Source organism: Vicugna pacos, chromosome 11 (genome assembly GCF_048564905.1).
Source record: "Vicugna pacos chromosome 11, VicPac4, whole genome shotgun sequence".
In the NCBI taxonomy this organism is placed as follows: Eukaryota; Metazoa; Chordata; class Mammalia; order Artiodactyla; family Camelidae; genus Vicugna; species Vicugna pacos.
Genome location: NC_132997.1, coordinates 76,985,395 through 76,997,522, shown reverse-complemented (window position 1 = coordinate 76,997,522; position 12,128 = coordinate 76,985,395). Strand labels below are relative to the sequence as shown.

The window sequence follows — 12,128 nt, the reverse complement described above, 5'->3', positions numbered from 1 at the left end:
GGTTGGCTCCTCAGGTTGGGCTAGAGCTTCCTGGGCCCGTTTCCTTGGGATTCAGTCTCAAAGGTTTGCAGCCTTAGCTGCATGTCCCCAGGGAAGGAGATGAGCTGGATGTTAAAGACGAGGGAGATGAAGACAGCTCCTTGAACTCTTTGGCACACACAGGCCAGGCTGCGAGGACAGGCTGCCCTCCCTGCTCTCTCACCTTTAGCCCACACCTGGCCAGGATCACCTACTGGAAAGGGCTTCCCCGTTTCCTTCTCCACCAAAGCCCTTCGTATTCTCCAACCAAATAAGCTTTTAAAGAATCTTTGAGGGGAATTTTTATCAATGCACCAGAAGCCACTCCCATATCCCAGCTGTGCTTGGAGCCTGGTTCTCACAGATGCCAACATCTTTCTAGATGAACTCACCCAAGTCCACCTCTCTGGCATCTGCTCCCCTTACAGCACTGCTTACCGCTACCCACAAACTCCTGGCCCGCAGGCCAACTTGCTGGACCGGCTCCTGAGACGGCACTGCCAAACTCTCCAGGCACTGCCCCGTTTCTCACCTTGACAGTACGGCCAGCAAATTCTGTTCATCCCCATAATAAACACATCATGAATCATTCATCTTTAATAGATTATGCAAATTAGGGGGACATAAAATCAACAAAGATCAATACCTGCAGCCGTTTAATTGCCAGCAAAAACATTTTAAGAATGAGCAGAATCTGTAGCCCTTTCTCAGATAATGGCATCATTAATCCGAACATTGGATCTTGGCCTAAGTGTAGAAAAATCATTCCCTGCCCCCTACCCCTTTCCTCCTCCCCTCCCCCACCTCTCCACACACTTCACTCTTTTTGGTAATTTCCAGTTTCTGAGCGAGTTTCCCCGTCATTACCACTGGTGAACAGCTCCGAATGTTAATGGTTCTGCTTTTGTTACTCCTCGCTTGATTGAAATGTCGCATACAGATTGAGATGTTAGTGCTAACTTGCCACCTGGGAATGTCAAGCTGGGTCTGAAATGAACTTTTCTCACACTTGGATCCAGATGGATCAGCCGGAGATGTTCCCAGGCTGAGCTGGGACCGTTCCAGGGCCATGGGGGGGAGGCGGGCGGGGGATGCTCAAGGTGGAGGCACTTTTCTGCACAGCCCAAGTTCTCCTGCAGCAGGAACCCTGCCCCAAAGATCCATCTCTCCACCCCAGAAAGCCCCTGCCTTCTGAACTGTGGCCTTGGGCCCAGGGAAGCCCAGCTGGGGTTAGAGAAAAGTCTCCTGGGCTGTTTTGCCAGCTGCTTGGGGTGGCCACCTTTGGGAAGTGACCACTGTAACTCTCAGCAGATCATGAGAAAATGTGGCCTGCCTAGGCCATCGCTCTTCCTTGAAGCAGAATACCCATAGCTCGGAGAGTTTCCAAGCTGGGCGCAAGAGAGCTCCTGCTGAGGGCCAGTTGATGATCGGCTATGTCCTGATCCAGCTAGGCTGTCACTCCCAAAAGCATGCCCAGTCCTCCAACGCTTCCAGAACGCAGACTCTGATTGTCTAGCTAAAGAGCTCAACCCTGTCTAGTCCAGAAACAGTTGTACCAGACACTCCTTAGGGAGAAACTGGGAAAGCTAACAACGAGGCTCTCCCAAGCCCTCCAGGCAGAGGCTGGGTGGCCACTCACAGCCCGTCTCAGGCCTGAGCCATTCTCAGAACAGCTCCAGATCAGAAAGAAGCAGGGCCCTGTCCTCCAGTGGGGTCATGCACGCTCCCTGTCTTTGCCACTGGCCGTGACCCTGGCTGTCTGGTTCCCAGGCTCCCCATGCTCCGCAGGTAACGCCTCAGTGTCTCCCAATCCCCACCAAGACCCTTCTCAATCATTCTGTCTCCCAAGGAACCAACGGCACATTGGCTTTGTGTCTCCAGAATAATTAGGTGAATTTTAGTAACACCTCAACGCGTGTCTCTCCCACTCAGGCACCTTCCTGGCCCGGAAACCCTTCTGCAGTGCCAGGCGCCTTCCCTAGTCCGCAGCTCTGCGGCCTGGAGCTTGGTTGGCCGAGCTGTCACTGCGCTGCACCTCGGTCTGCTTCCCCTCTAGCTGCCTCTGCTGCTCCTCATTCATGAGGGCCTTTGGATTAGGTGCCTCCTCCTCCTGCATTTGACTGTGGGACAGGCAGGACCCTGTCTGGCCTTGAAATCAAGCCTCAGTCTCAGTGATTTCTCTGGGAAGCTGGAGAAGAGCTGAAATAATTGAGCTTATCTATAACCACAGAGCCGGATGCCATGCCCTGATGCCCAGAGCCACAGCTTTGACACACTCAGGCTGCCGGAGGAGAGGAAAGCTGGTCCCCCAGGAGCCTGGGGGATACAGAGTGTGGAGGCTCGATACTGGGCACTCATGCTCCACTGTTTGCCCCCTGCAGTCTTCTCTGCACATTCTAACAAGAGGCTCATAATTCTGGCCACCTTGGTGGAGGCAAGAAAAAGGGCAAAGAAAGGCAAGAGGATGGACAGAAAGAACCAGCGATCCCCTCTTCTGGCTTGGATCTTTCCAGGCTGAAGCCCACAGAGACCCTGACCATGATTTTTTCTCCCACTTCTGAGCACATCTGTTCAGAAAGCACCCTGGTTTTTGGAGGCTCCCTCTCCGCAGAGATCATGGCAGGGAGCCCACTTGTCACCCTGGGCCCCAGATGGCATGGGCTGAGGCGCTGCCACTGAAAGCAGCTTCCCCACCCTCCTGGAAGCCCCCTTACCGGTCACAACAGGATATGTCTGTGTGCCTGACACGTTGCTGCCCAGCTCAGGGTTGGTGGATGCAGATAGACTCGACTTGACTTCATCAAGCCCAGGGGTCAGGGCTGGGAGGGAGTACTCGTTCCCCTGGGAGGAGAAAGAAAAGAGACGGCTCGCTATTGATGCACACAGGCGGAGAGAGGGCTCAGTGTGCAGATGGGGAGGAGGAACGGGGAGCCCTCCCAGATGGGGTGGAAGGAGATGGCCAGGCAGAGGGCGGGGAGGGTGGGAGGGTGAGTTTGATGAATGATGGGGAGTTGAGTGTGGGTGGGGGCAGACCTGACTTTGGGAAGCTGAGGTGCAGCTTGTACATTCTCGGTGGTTATCCCAGCACCCTTTACGTTTCTGTAGCATCTCCTGCCTCAGAAGCCCCAAGGGTGGAGTGTAGCAGTGGGGATCCCCCTGCTGAGAGGCAAGGGGTGTTTTAAGGTCCCCCTGGAGTGGCGAGTCTTGGGGAGGAGGGGTGAACCCTGACTCGATGGCAGAGGCAGTAGTTGGGGGAAGGGCCTAGGGGGGCCTCCAGCCTGGCACTGCTGGGCTGGCTGATCGGGTGCTGGCGCCCCTTTTTAGAAAACAAACAAAGACAGCCCCACAGGCCCCTCGCTCTCTGCCTGTGCAGTGGGGTATGAAATTGGGGAGGGGGAGAGTCCACATGGCTAACAGAAGGGTGGGAGGGGGCCAGTCATTGACTCTGAAAGGGTGTCCTGCCCGAAACACTCGGGTAATTGCCTTTTTATTGCAGCCACCGCCAAGCCAGACCTCAGAGCTGGGCCGACCAGGAGCCCGCACAAAGCAGGAAAAGTTGCTCTGATTAATATTACGTTAAATTAAAACTGATTTTCTGCTCTTTCGGGTCTGTTTTTTTCCCTTCCGCTTCCTGGCCCCCCCAGAGGGCCCCCTCCCCTCCCTGGCTGGACAGGATTGCCTCGTCATTTCCAATTCCTTCTCGTATTGATCTTCCTGTAGAAATCAGTTTTGTAATTAGCTGCAAATTAGGCCTTCTACTGGGGGTGAAGCTGCCCCCTGATTTATCACCAGAGTAATTCGCTGTGATCGGAGAGAAATTAAAATGAACTCAATTAGGCTTCGGATTTGCTTTATGGGCCCTGCTCCGAGTTTCAGGGGGAAAAATGACTGTGCTGGTGTTTAATAGTCTAATGAAAGTAAATAAAGGTTATTCATTGTAATACAGCCGGGGACTCAGGGAGGGTGCACAGAGCTGCCCGCCTCGGCCGGCTCCTCCTTTGTTGGTTTATGGCTCAGGGCACCTTAAAAAGACTTTTGATTTTTGTTTTATGAAGACAAACAGCTTATGGGATAAAAGGACGGGCGGGGAGAAAGGCGAATGGCTGGGAACTGCTGGAGTCCTAGAGTGGAACTCTGCTGCACGGAGCCTGTGGGGCTGTGCTGGTGCGCGCACGCGCGCGTGTGTGTGCGTGTAAGCACTGTAGGCTGTGCTGCGCTGCAGTTGTGGGCCTGGCCTGAGCCGGAGTGTGGGGGGAAGGGGAGTGTGCTCCCGTGTTGCGGCGTGTGCACTAGGGGCGATCCTGATGTGTGGGTGGACTCGGGCATGGAGGTGTGTGGAGCTGATAGTCTGGGGGAACCACACACCTACTGGCTGACAGGGCTGTGCTGTGAGTCCTGTGGGTTGAGGGGGGATGGATGGTGGGTGGTGGTGGTGTGTGAACACATGCACATGGGTAGATGTGGGGAGTTAGGAGAGGTGTTTTTACACTATGTATTGTGCCGGTGTGTCCTGGGCTGCGTCCCATGCTGTGTCCGTGGGAAGTATGGACTCTGAGGCGTAGGCTGTAAACCTACCTAGGGTCACACTGGACAGCTGGATTAGGGAGCAGGAGGCAGGCACAGTGGGCTCACCTCCCACCAACGGGCAAGAGGAGAAACCCAGGCTTACATGGACTTTCTATAGGGTCCTGGAGACATTTAGGCAAGTGACATTCCTGAATATTCTATACCAGAAGCTCGGAATGGCAGGGCTGGAAGGGACCTGTCAGATCATACATCCAAGCCTTTCATTCTATAGACAGGAAAACTGAAGATAGGACTTAAACTGAAAGGGGATAAGATTTACCTAAGGCCACAATCATACCCAGACCTTATGATTTCTAACTACCACATACCATGATGATTTTTCTTAGCTCTGCTGTGATGGCCTCATGTGAGCATGTTCACACAGTGTACACACAGTACACCTATATTGCACATGTAATGCTGGGTGTGCACATGGCCGACCTGTATGCACATCCCCCAGAGGCCTTGGTCTGCCCAGTCCCTTTCCATCTGTGCAAGCAGAAAGCTCCTTCCTCACCTGTTCTGATTTGATGTGCTCTGATGCCTGGAAGACGTCAGGGTAGGAAGGACGCTCAAAGACCCGGTCCAAAGCTTCCAGCTGCTGCTGGGTGAAGGTGTCAGCTCGCAAGTGCTTCCGCAAACTATCCACGCCACTCTGGGAGTCTCCATTGGGGACTGAGCCCTCGGACACATCTGGAGGACACATGGACACTCGGGACATGAGCACAGGCCAGCAGAGGCAAAGAGCAGTGCAGTGGGCAAAGGGGGTGGGCACCTGGCTCGGCACCCAGGGCTTTGCATCCCTGCTTGGACCCCTTACTCCCAGCTTTGAGACTGGAAGGGCTGGCCCAGGGGCTGGCCATGCCTCAGAGACCTGGCTGAGGGAGCCAGAGCCTCTGAATGACCTGGGAAGAGAAGAAGTTGTCACAGCTCAGAGGGTAGGGGGATAGGGTCGGGTGGGAAGGACTAGGCAGAGGTGGAGCCAGAGGGGCTCCTAGAGGCTGTCTCCCCAGGGCATGTCTCTCCTGAACCCCTTCTCTCCCCAGCCTGGGTCATCCTGAGGGAGGAGCTGGGTGTCTTGGGCTGGCATTACCAAGCCTGTGGAGAATTGAACTGGGCTCTGAGATGAATTTCAGTTCCACTGACTCCAAGGGTGGAAAATCATCAAATCTCCGAGGCTGAGTGTTACATGGAGACTTGGTGAAGTAATTAACTTCACCACTGAGGGAGGAGGGCCTCTGAGGGCTAAGCAGAGGCATTCTGCTCACGTTGGGCCAGGCCTGAGATTGCAGCAAGAGGACAGCTGGTGGCACATGAGCGTAAAACACCAACTTGGGCAGAGACTGAAGACCACTGCTGTGCCAGGGCCACCCTTCTCAGCCTCTGCCCCTGACCTGGACCCCGGCTAGGCTTCCACCAGACACCCAGTTCCTCTTGTGGGTCTCTACTGGGAGCTAAGACTCGCCCCCGTGTGGGAAAAGCCACGACGGTGCCACAAAGTGCTGGCTCCCTGGGGCTGCAGGCCAGTCCCATCTGCAGACTACTCTCCTCAGGCTTCCTCACCACTCTGCTATCCCTGCCTCCCTGGCCCTGCCTTCCATATCCTGTCCGTTGGGGTTTTCAGAGCGCACAGCAGGCCAAGTACCTCCTTTGCCTCCGCTCCCTGAACCCCGACCTCGCAACTCCCCTGGCCCAAGGCTGGGTCCTCCCAGCCACAGATTGGCCACTTCTTGGCTTCCATCAGCCCAAAACCAGCCAGGGAGCCTTGGACCTGGGGCCAGCCATGCTGTAGGCCCCAGGGTGTTCCTCTAGTACTGTTATATATATCAGTTTATAGGTGATTATATGATATGATATAATCAATATTGCATTATATACAGTAACACCATACAGTATCATTCAGGAGACCATAGAAAATATTACATATTGATTAACCTCAACCTGTAGCCATCCTCTCTTGCTGGCCTCCCAGATGGAGCAAGGGGGTCTGCTTTCCTAATGGGACTTCCTGTCTTCACTCCATCCTGGAAGGGGTGGGAAGGCAAAGACAGTGTGTGTGTGTTTGTGTGTTGTGTGCATGTGTGTGTGAGAGAGAGAGAGAAAAAGAAAGAGAGAAATGAAGACCAGGAGCATGTCTGAGGTGGACAGACACAGGGACAGCCTTGATGATATTTCCATGTTCCCTGAGTTCCTCTGGCCACAAAACTTGGTTGTCATGTTTTTGTCTGTGTAAGCCTCTAAAATGATTTTCTGTCGTAGGAGTGTATGCATCTCTCTCTATGAGTTAGGGTGTGACACATTTATTTTTCCCTTTTGTGTATTTTCTGTGTAATGCATTTGTACACGTATAAACATCCAGATGAATAAGTGTCCAGGTATGGGTAAGTGACAGAGCAAGAACCTTTTCGAAAAGATGTGTGTGTCCGTGTGTGACTGCATGGGGAGCCTGAGCCCCCATCCCCCAGGTTTCTCCTGTGTCTGCTTCTTTTTCAAGGATGTGCCATCCTCCTTATTCCACCCCTTGGAGCTGTTGGTATGTTTCATTGTGTCTAATTCTTTCCCACTGGAGTCCTCCTACCTTTTGGGGAAGCTCTGCTGTCGGGGCTGAGGGAGACAGCAAGCGTCTTTGTGTGTGGTTACTACAGTGTCACCAGTGGGTCCTGGGGAAAAAAGAGCATTTGTCTGTGAGCCTGTGCTCACACATTATGTGCATGGGTGTGTGCATATGTGTGGTGAGACTCCTACTATACTTCTGTGTCGATTTGTGTATATGTCTGTGTATGGCTTGGTTCAGCCCATGTGTGTGTGTGTGTGTGTGTGTGTACATAGGGGCTGAACTGAAGCTTTGTCCTCAGGTCACTGGCTGGAGGAGTCTCTTTTCCTTCATTTATTCAGGGGCCCTTCAGATCTTGACAAATCTGTCACTCTAAATTTGCGAGAGATTATGGTGCTCTCTCCCCAGCCCGCAGAGAGGTGATATATGATATCTGCTGCCCCTATTGATTGCCTGATCTGGTGGCAGAGGCCGGCGAAATGAACTTGAAATGAACATCATGCCTCAACTCATTGTGCGTATAATACACTACTTAATCCCACATTTTTCAGCCGCTATGGAATTCAATTGATCAATCATGTTCCACTGATAGTACTGTTTTAGGGGTTATTGCTGCTCCCTCCACTCACTGACCTTTTTATTTATTTATTTATTTTTTGTATACTCAGGCCCCCATGATAAGGCAGGTTACAGAGGCCTCGATGGAAAGGGGGAGGGAGGAAGGAAAGGCAAAAGGAAGCCTGCAGCTACAGGAAGAGGTGGCCAGGGAAGGCGGGGAAAGGAAAGAAGAGGAGAAGGAAGGGGGGCGGGGCGAAGAAGAGCTAGAAGGTGCCAGAGGAGCAGAAAAGCCAACGGGGTGATGAAAGCAGGAGCAGGAGAGGCTGCAGGAGGCATGAGGAAACCCCCCAAAGTAGAAGCAAGGTGATGCGGAGGTGGGAAAGGCAGCAGTCATGACAAAGAAAGTTCTGGGGGACAGGGGGGAGAGCCACAGGGGCAGGGAGAGGGCAGTGGCATTCATTACTGGAGGGGACAGGGAGGCAGTGCCCCCACATCAGCCAAAGGGCCCAGAGGCTCTCACAGGCTCTCTCCAGAGACTGGGGTGGCGCCCTTCCCTCAGCTAGAGAAGGAAAGGCGGCGTGAAGGCAAGAGGAAGGGCGGCAAGGGGGTGAGGGAAGGAGGCTGGGAGAAGCCTGCACTCAGAGGTCCAGGGAGGAGAAGCTCAGGGAAGGAGCAAGGCCAGAGGCAGAGGCAGGGCAGAAGGAGAGAGGGTGGAAGAAAGGGAAGAAGCATCCCACGCCAGATGCCTCGGGAATCACAGGCTGGGCTGAGGGCACTTGCCGCAGGAACAAAACCACTGGCTCTGCCTTCCTGGAAGCCTGGGTATCCAGATAAGGAGAGCAGGCCAGGGCGTGGGTCGGGGTGGGGTAGGAGGGTGGGGGTGGAGGAGGGAAAGGAGATGAGAGTAGAGGAAGAGCAGAAAAGAAAAGAGAACATAGAGGAAGAGAATTGAAGAGAGATCAATTTTTAAAACATTTTTTAAAGAAAAGAGAGAAAATGAAGCTGTTGCCAATGCCAACCACTTGTAGGGACCTCCTCAGGATGAAGGAGCGGGAGGGCTCAGGGTGGGGCTTCCCAAGGACAGTCTCAGAGGTGGCACAAGGGAGAGGGGCTGGAGCTGGGCTACGAGAGCCCTCTAGGCCCAGACACTAGAGGGCTCTCTGGCAGAGCTGGGCTAAAATGGAGGAGGAGGCAGAAACAAGTGTTGATCTAGGCTTCCAAGAGAGCAGGAAGGAAAGTGTGTGAGTGATTAGCATCCACCCCCTTGTGCCAAGGAGCTTGACTGGGAGCTCCCTGCGGTCAGGAACCATGACCGGTGCCTCTCTGTAGCACCAGTGCTGGGCGTGGAGCAGGGCGTAGGGCTGATACTCAATAAATGATGAACGAACAAATGAATGAGGCTTTTCTGGGTGGCATTCAAAGCCAGACCCTTGGCAGAAGGTCTCCAGACCAGCCACTTGATTGGCTTGGCACCCCAGGACACCCAGTCCCTTGTCAGGCAAATCCCCTACATCCCTAGCTGTCAGAGGATGTGAGGAGACCCACAGCAGACCCCTGGGTAGACTCACGCCCCTTCTTCACCTGCCCTACTGCTTGTTAGCTTCCAACAGCATCGACTCTGGTCCACAGGAGGCCCTTGCCACACTCACCAACAGCCTCCTGCCAGCCTATGGTACCTTGACCCAAGGGACAGAGCAAACTGTGTTCCCAGTTTAAGAATGAAACTTAGCCTTGGAGATGCAGATCTGCCATCTAAGGCAGCTGGCAGAGGTTGCTTGAGAATGGGGCCCAGAGATAGCCCCTACATTGGATTCCCCTCACCAAGGCCCTGGTCACAAAGAGCAGGGTTCAAACAAAATGGGTCTATCTGCCCATGGTAGGAGCTGGTTCCAGGGAAGGCCTTTCCTAAATGACAGAGGAGGCTCTTGGCCTTCACCTTAATGGACAATGATTCTACCCCTTGTCAGGGCTCCAAGAAGAGGGCTGGAGTATTGTGCCACATGTCCTGGGTTTTCGGGAACAATTCTGATTTCCACTATCCTTTCCTACTTTCAGGCCACTGTTTTAGACTGAGGTTGGGAAATGTTGCTGTAGGTTTAGTAGGACCCTCCCCTGCCAGAGCAAGGAAGGGACCACGTGCTAGTCAGTCTCCATACATAGAGGATTCAGTCCTGTTCTGCTGTCCCCTGCCCTGCCACCAGCACTGGCAACTCACAGTACTGAGAGCTTATTACATGCCATTTAGTCCTCCCAACAACCCTGTGAGGTAGCTGCTGTGGTACTTATTTTAAAGATAAGGAAACTGAGGCAAAGAGAGGTTAAGTAGCTTATCCAAGGCGATGCAGCCGGTAAATGACAGTCAGGATTTGAATTCAGGTCTGTTTGACTCCAGAGCCTACCCTCCACATCATTTCACTCTGTTGCCTGGGTGCCAAACCCAGGGGACCCAGCTGAGGGCCATGTGGCCTCACCCAGGACCCTCCCAGCATCCCCCCTTTTCTGCTTTGCATCCTCCCTACACTGAGCTGGCTATGATCCCTGAGCTGGCTGAGCCCAGACTATGTCCAGAATGATGAGGGGACACTTGGTCCAAACTCCTCATTTTACAGTAATGAAAACTAGCAGGGTGGGCAGTAAAGTGGGGGAGGGGAGGTGACCAGTCCAAGGTCACACAACTGGGTAGGAGGATTCTTGGGACTGGAGCCCATTCCAGGTGCTTTGTCCACGACGGCATGAGCACTCTCAAGGAGAGCGAGCTGCCCCAAGTCCTTTTCAGAATGAGGCAGGATATAAATAAATTAATTAAATTAAACAAACTGCTGAGTTAAAACTTTGACGTAGATTATTCTTTCAAGGGGAACAAAGGCTCATATTGTCTTCTCCGCTGACTACTTCACATTGGCTTAGCAGTTAACAAAAAGCTTTCACAGCCCTTATGTTATTTGGACTTCCTAATCACTCTCCAAGGTAGCTGGAGATTATAACCCCCTCTTAACTGGTGAGGAAACTGAGGCTCAGAATAAATAAAGTGCAGAATAAAGGAGGGTAGGTCAGGGGCATATCCACCAGCGAGCCTGGTGCAGGGAAGGTGCCCGTGGCCTGCGCAGCAGTAATCTGCAGCTGCCCGCCTGCCCTGCCCACATGCAGAGCCTGGGCTCCAGCAGTGGGGCCATGCTCTCCATGCAAAAGAAGAGAATTGTAAAACCAAAGATCACCTTGACTGGAAGGAGAGCCAACTACAGGATAACAGCAGTTACTTCCTGATCATGAGCGAATTATTTCCTGCTCATCTAAGTTTTGTCTTATGATTGAGGCTTTATACCATAAGCACATACCAATTCTAGCATCATGAATAAAAATGGCTTTTACTCCTCAACAAAAAGACATGATTTCCTCATTCACAAGTGGCCTTGTCACTCCCCATCTATTCCTGGGCTGCCCTGGAGCAGAGCCCTACCTCCCACCTCTCTGATCCCAGGCTAGAATCTCTCTGGCCAGTCATGAATAGGGCTGTCCAGGGAGGTCTCAGTGGCTTGGGGAGGGTGGTGGGCACTGAGCACCACATATTTGGGATGAAAGCTACAGACAAGAGGCAAAACAGAAATGTTCTGTCTTCCTTGCGTGTTGACATTGTACCTGAATTTCCAAAGCAGTCACTGCAAGGGACAAGAGAAATTCTTGTGCACTGGCTAAGAGGGATGTTGGTAATACACAGAAGGAAATAATGCCACTTCCTCGGTCAGAAGGCACCAAGGCTATTAAAGTCTATAAAATCAAGGTGGAATGAACGGGAGCTGCCCACAAAATCCCAAGAAGTAGGAATTAAGCATTTGAGAGGAATTCTCTTAAAGTATAGAAAAGAACTAAACTAACTTCAGTTTTCTAAACCCCAATACATATATGTACCTGTCTATGGGGAAACTGACAATATTAGGCCTTCCACATACACTCATAGAATCCATTTAACTTTATGAGGTGTTTATTATTATTCTCATTTTTCAGATAAGAAGGAAAATTATTTGTTTAACATTATTCAACTAGTAAGTAGCCAAAGGCTGGATTTGAACACAGCAATGTCTGACTCTAAGCCTCTCCAGTCTATCAAATTCGCCTTCTCTGTCAAAGATCAGCATCACTGTCATTTACTGAGCACTAACTATGTACTAGGCAGGCTCCAGGCGCTTTATACACATTACCTCTAATCCCCACAGAACACTGACAGAAGGGGTATCATTAGTTCAATGTTACCAATGCAGAAACAAGCTGAGGGAGAGTAAAAAGCAAGTGCGTGACCACACAGCTAAGGAGAAGCAACCTTGCGGAAGGATACAGGAAGAAAAGAGAAAAGTGTGGAGAAAGTGGGGATAGTGGGTGATGGGCCTCAGCCTCTAGTGGGGCTTCGGGGAGCACAAGGGTTCAGAGGGCAGGGTGG

At 52.3% G+C, this 12,128-nt stretch overlaps 1 protein-coding gene across 3 annotated transcripts in view; it reads right to left on the bottom strand.

Moving 5' to 3' along the window:
• PAX2 (paired box 2) overlaps positions 1-12,128 on the bottom strand; it is a 77,447-nt gene that overhangs the window by 16,134 nt on the left and 49,185 nt on the right. For all 3 annotated transcript variants that reach the window (XM_031682722.2, XM_072972350.1, XM_015244691.3), the window contains 2 exons: positions 5,102-5,277; positions 2,733-2,859 (listed from right to left, as the gene is read on the bottom strand). In XM_031682722.2, coding sequence (XP_031538582.2) covers positions 2,733-2,859; positions 5,102-5,277 — 303 coding nt within the window. The remainder of the gene's footprint in view (positions 1-2,732; positions 2,860-5,101; positions 5,278-12,128) is intronic.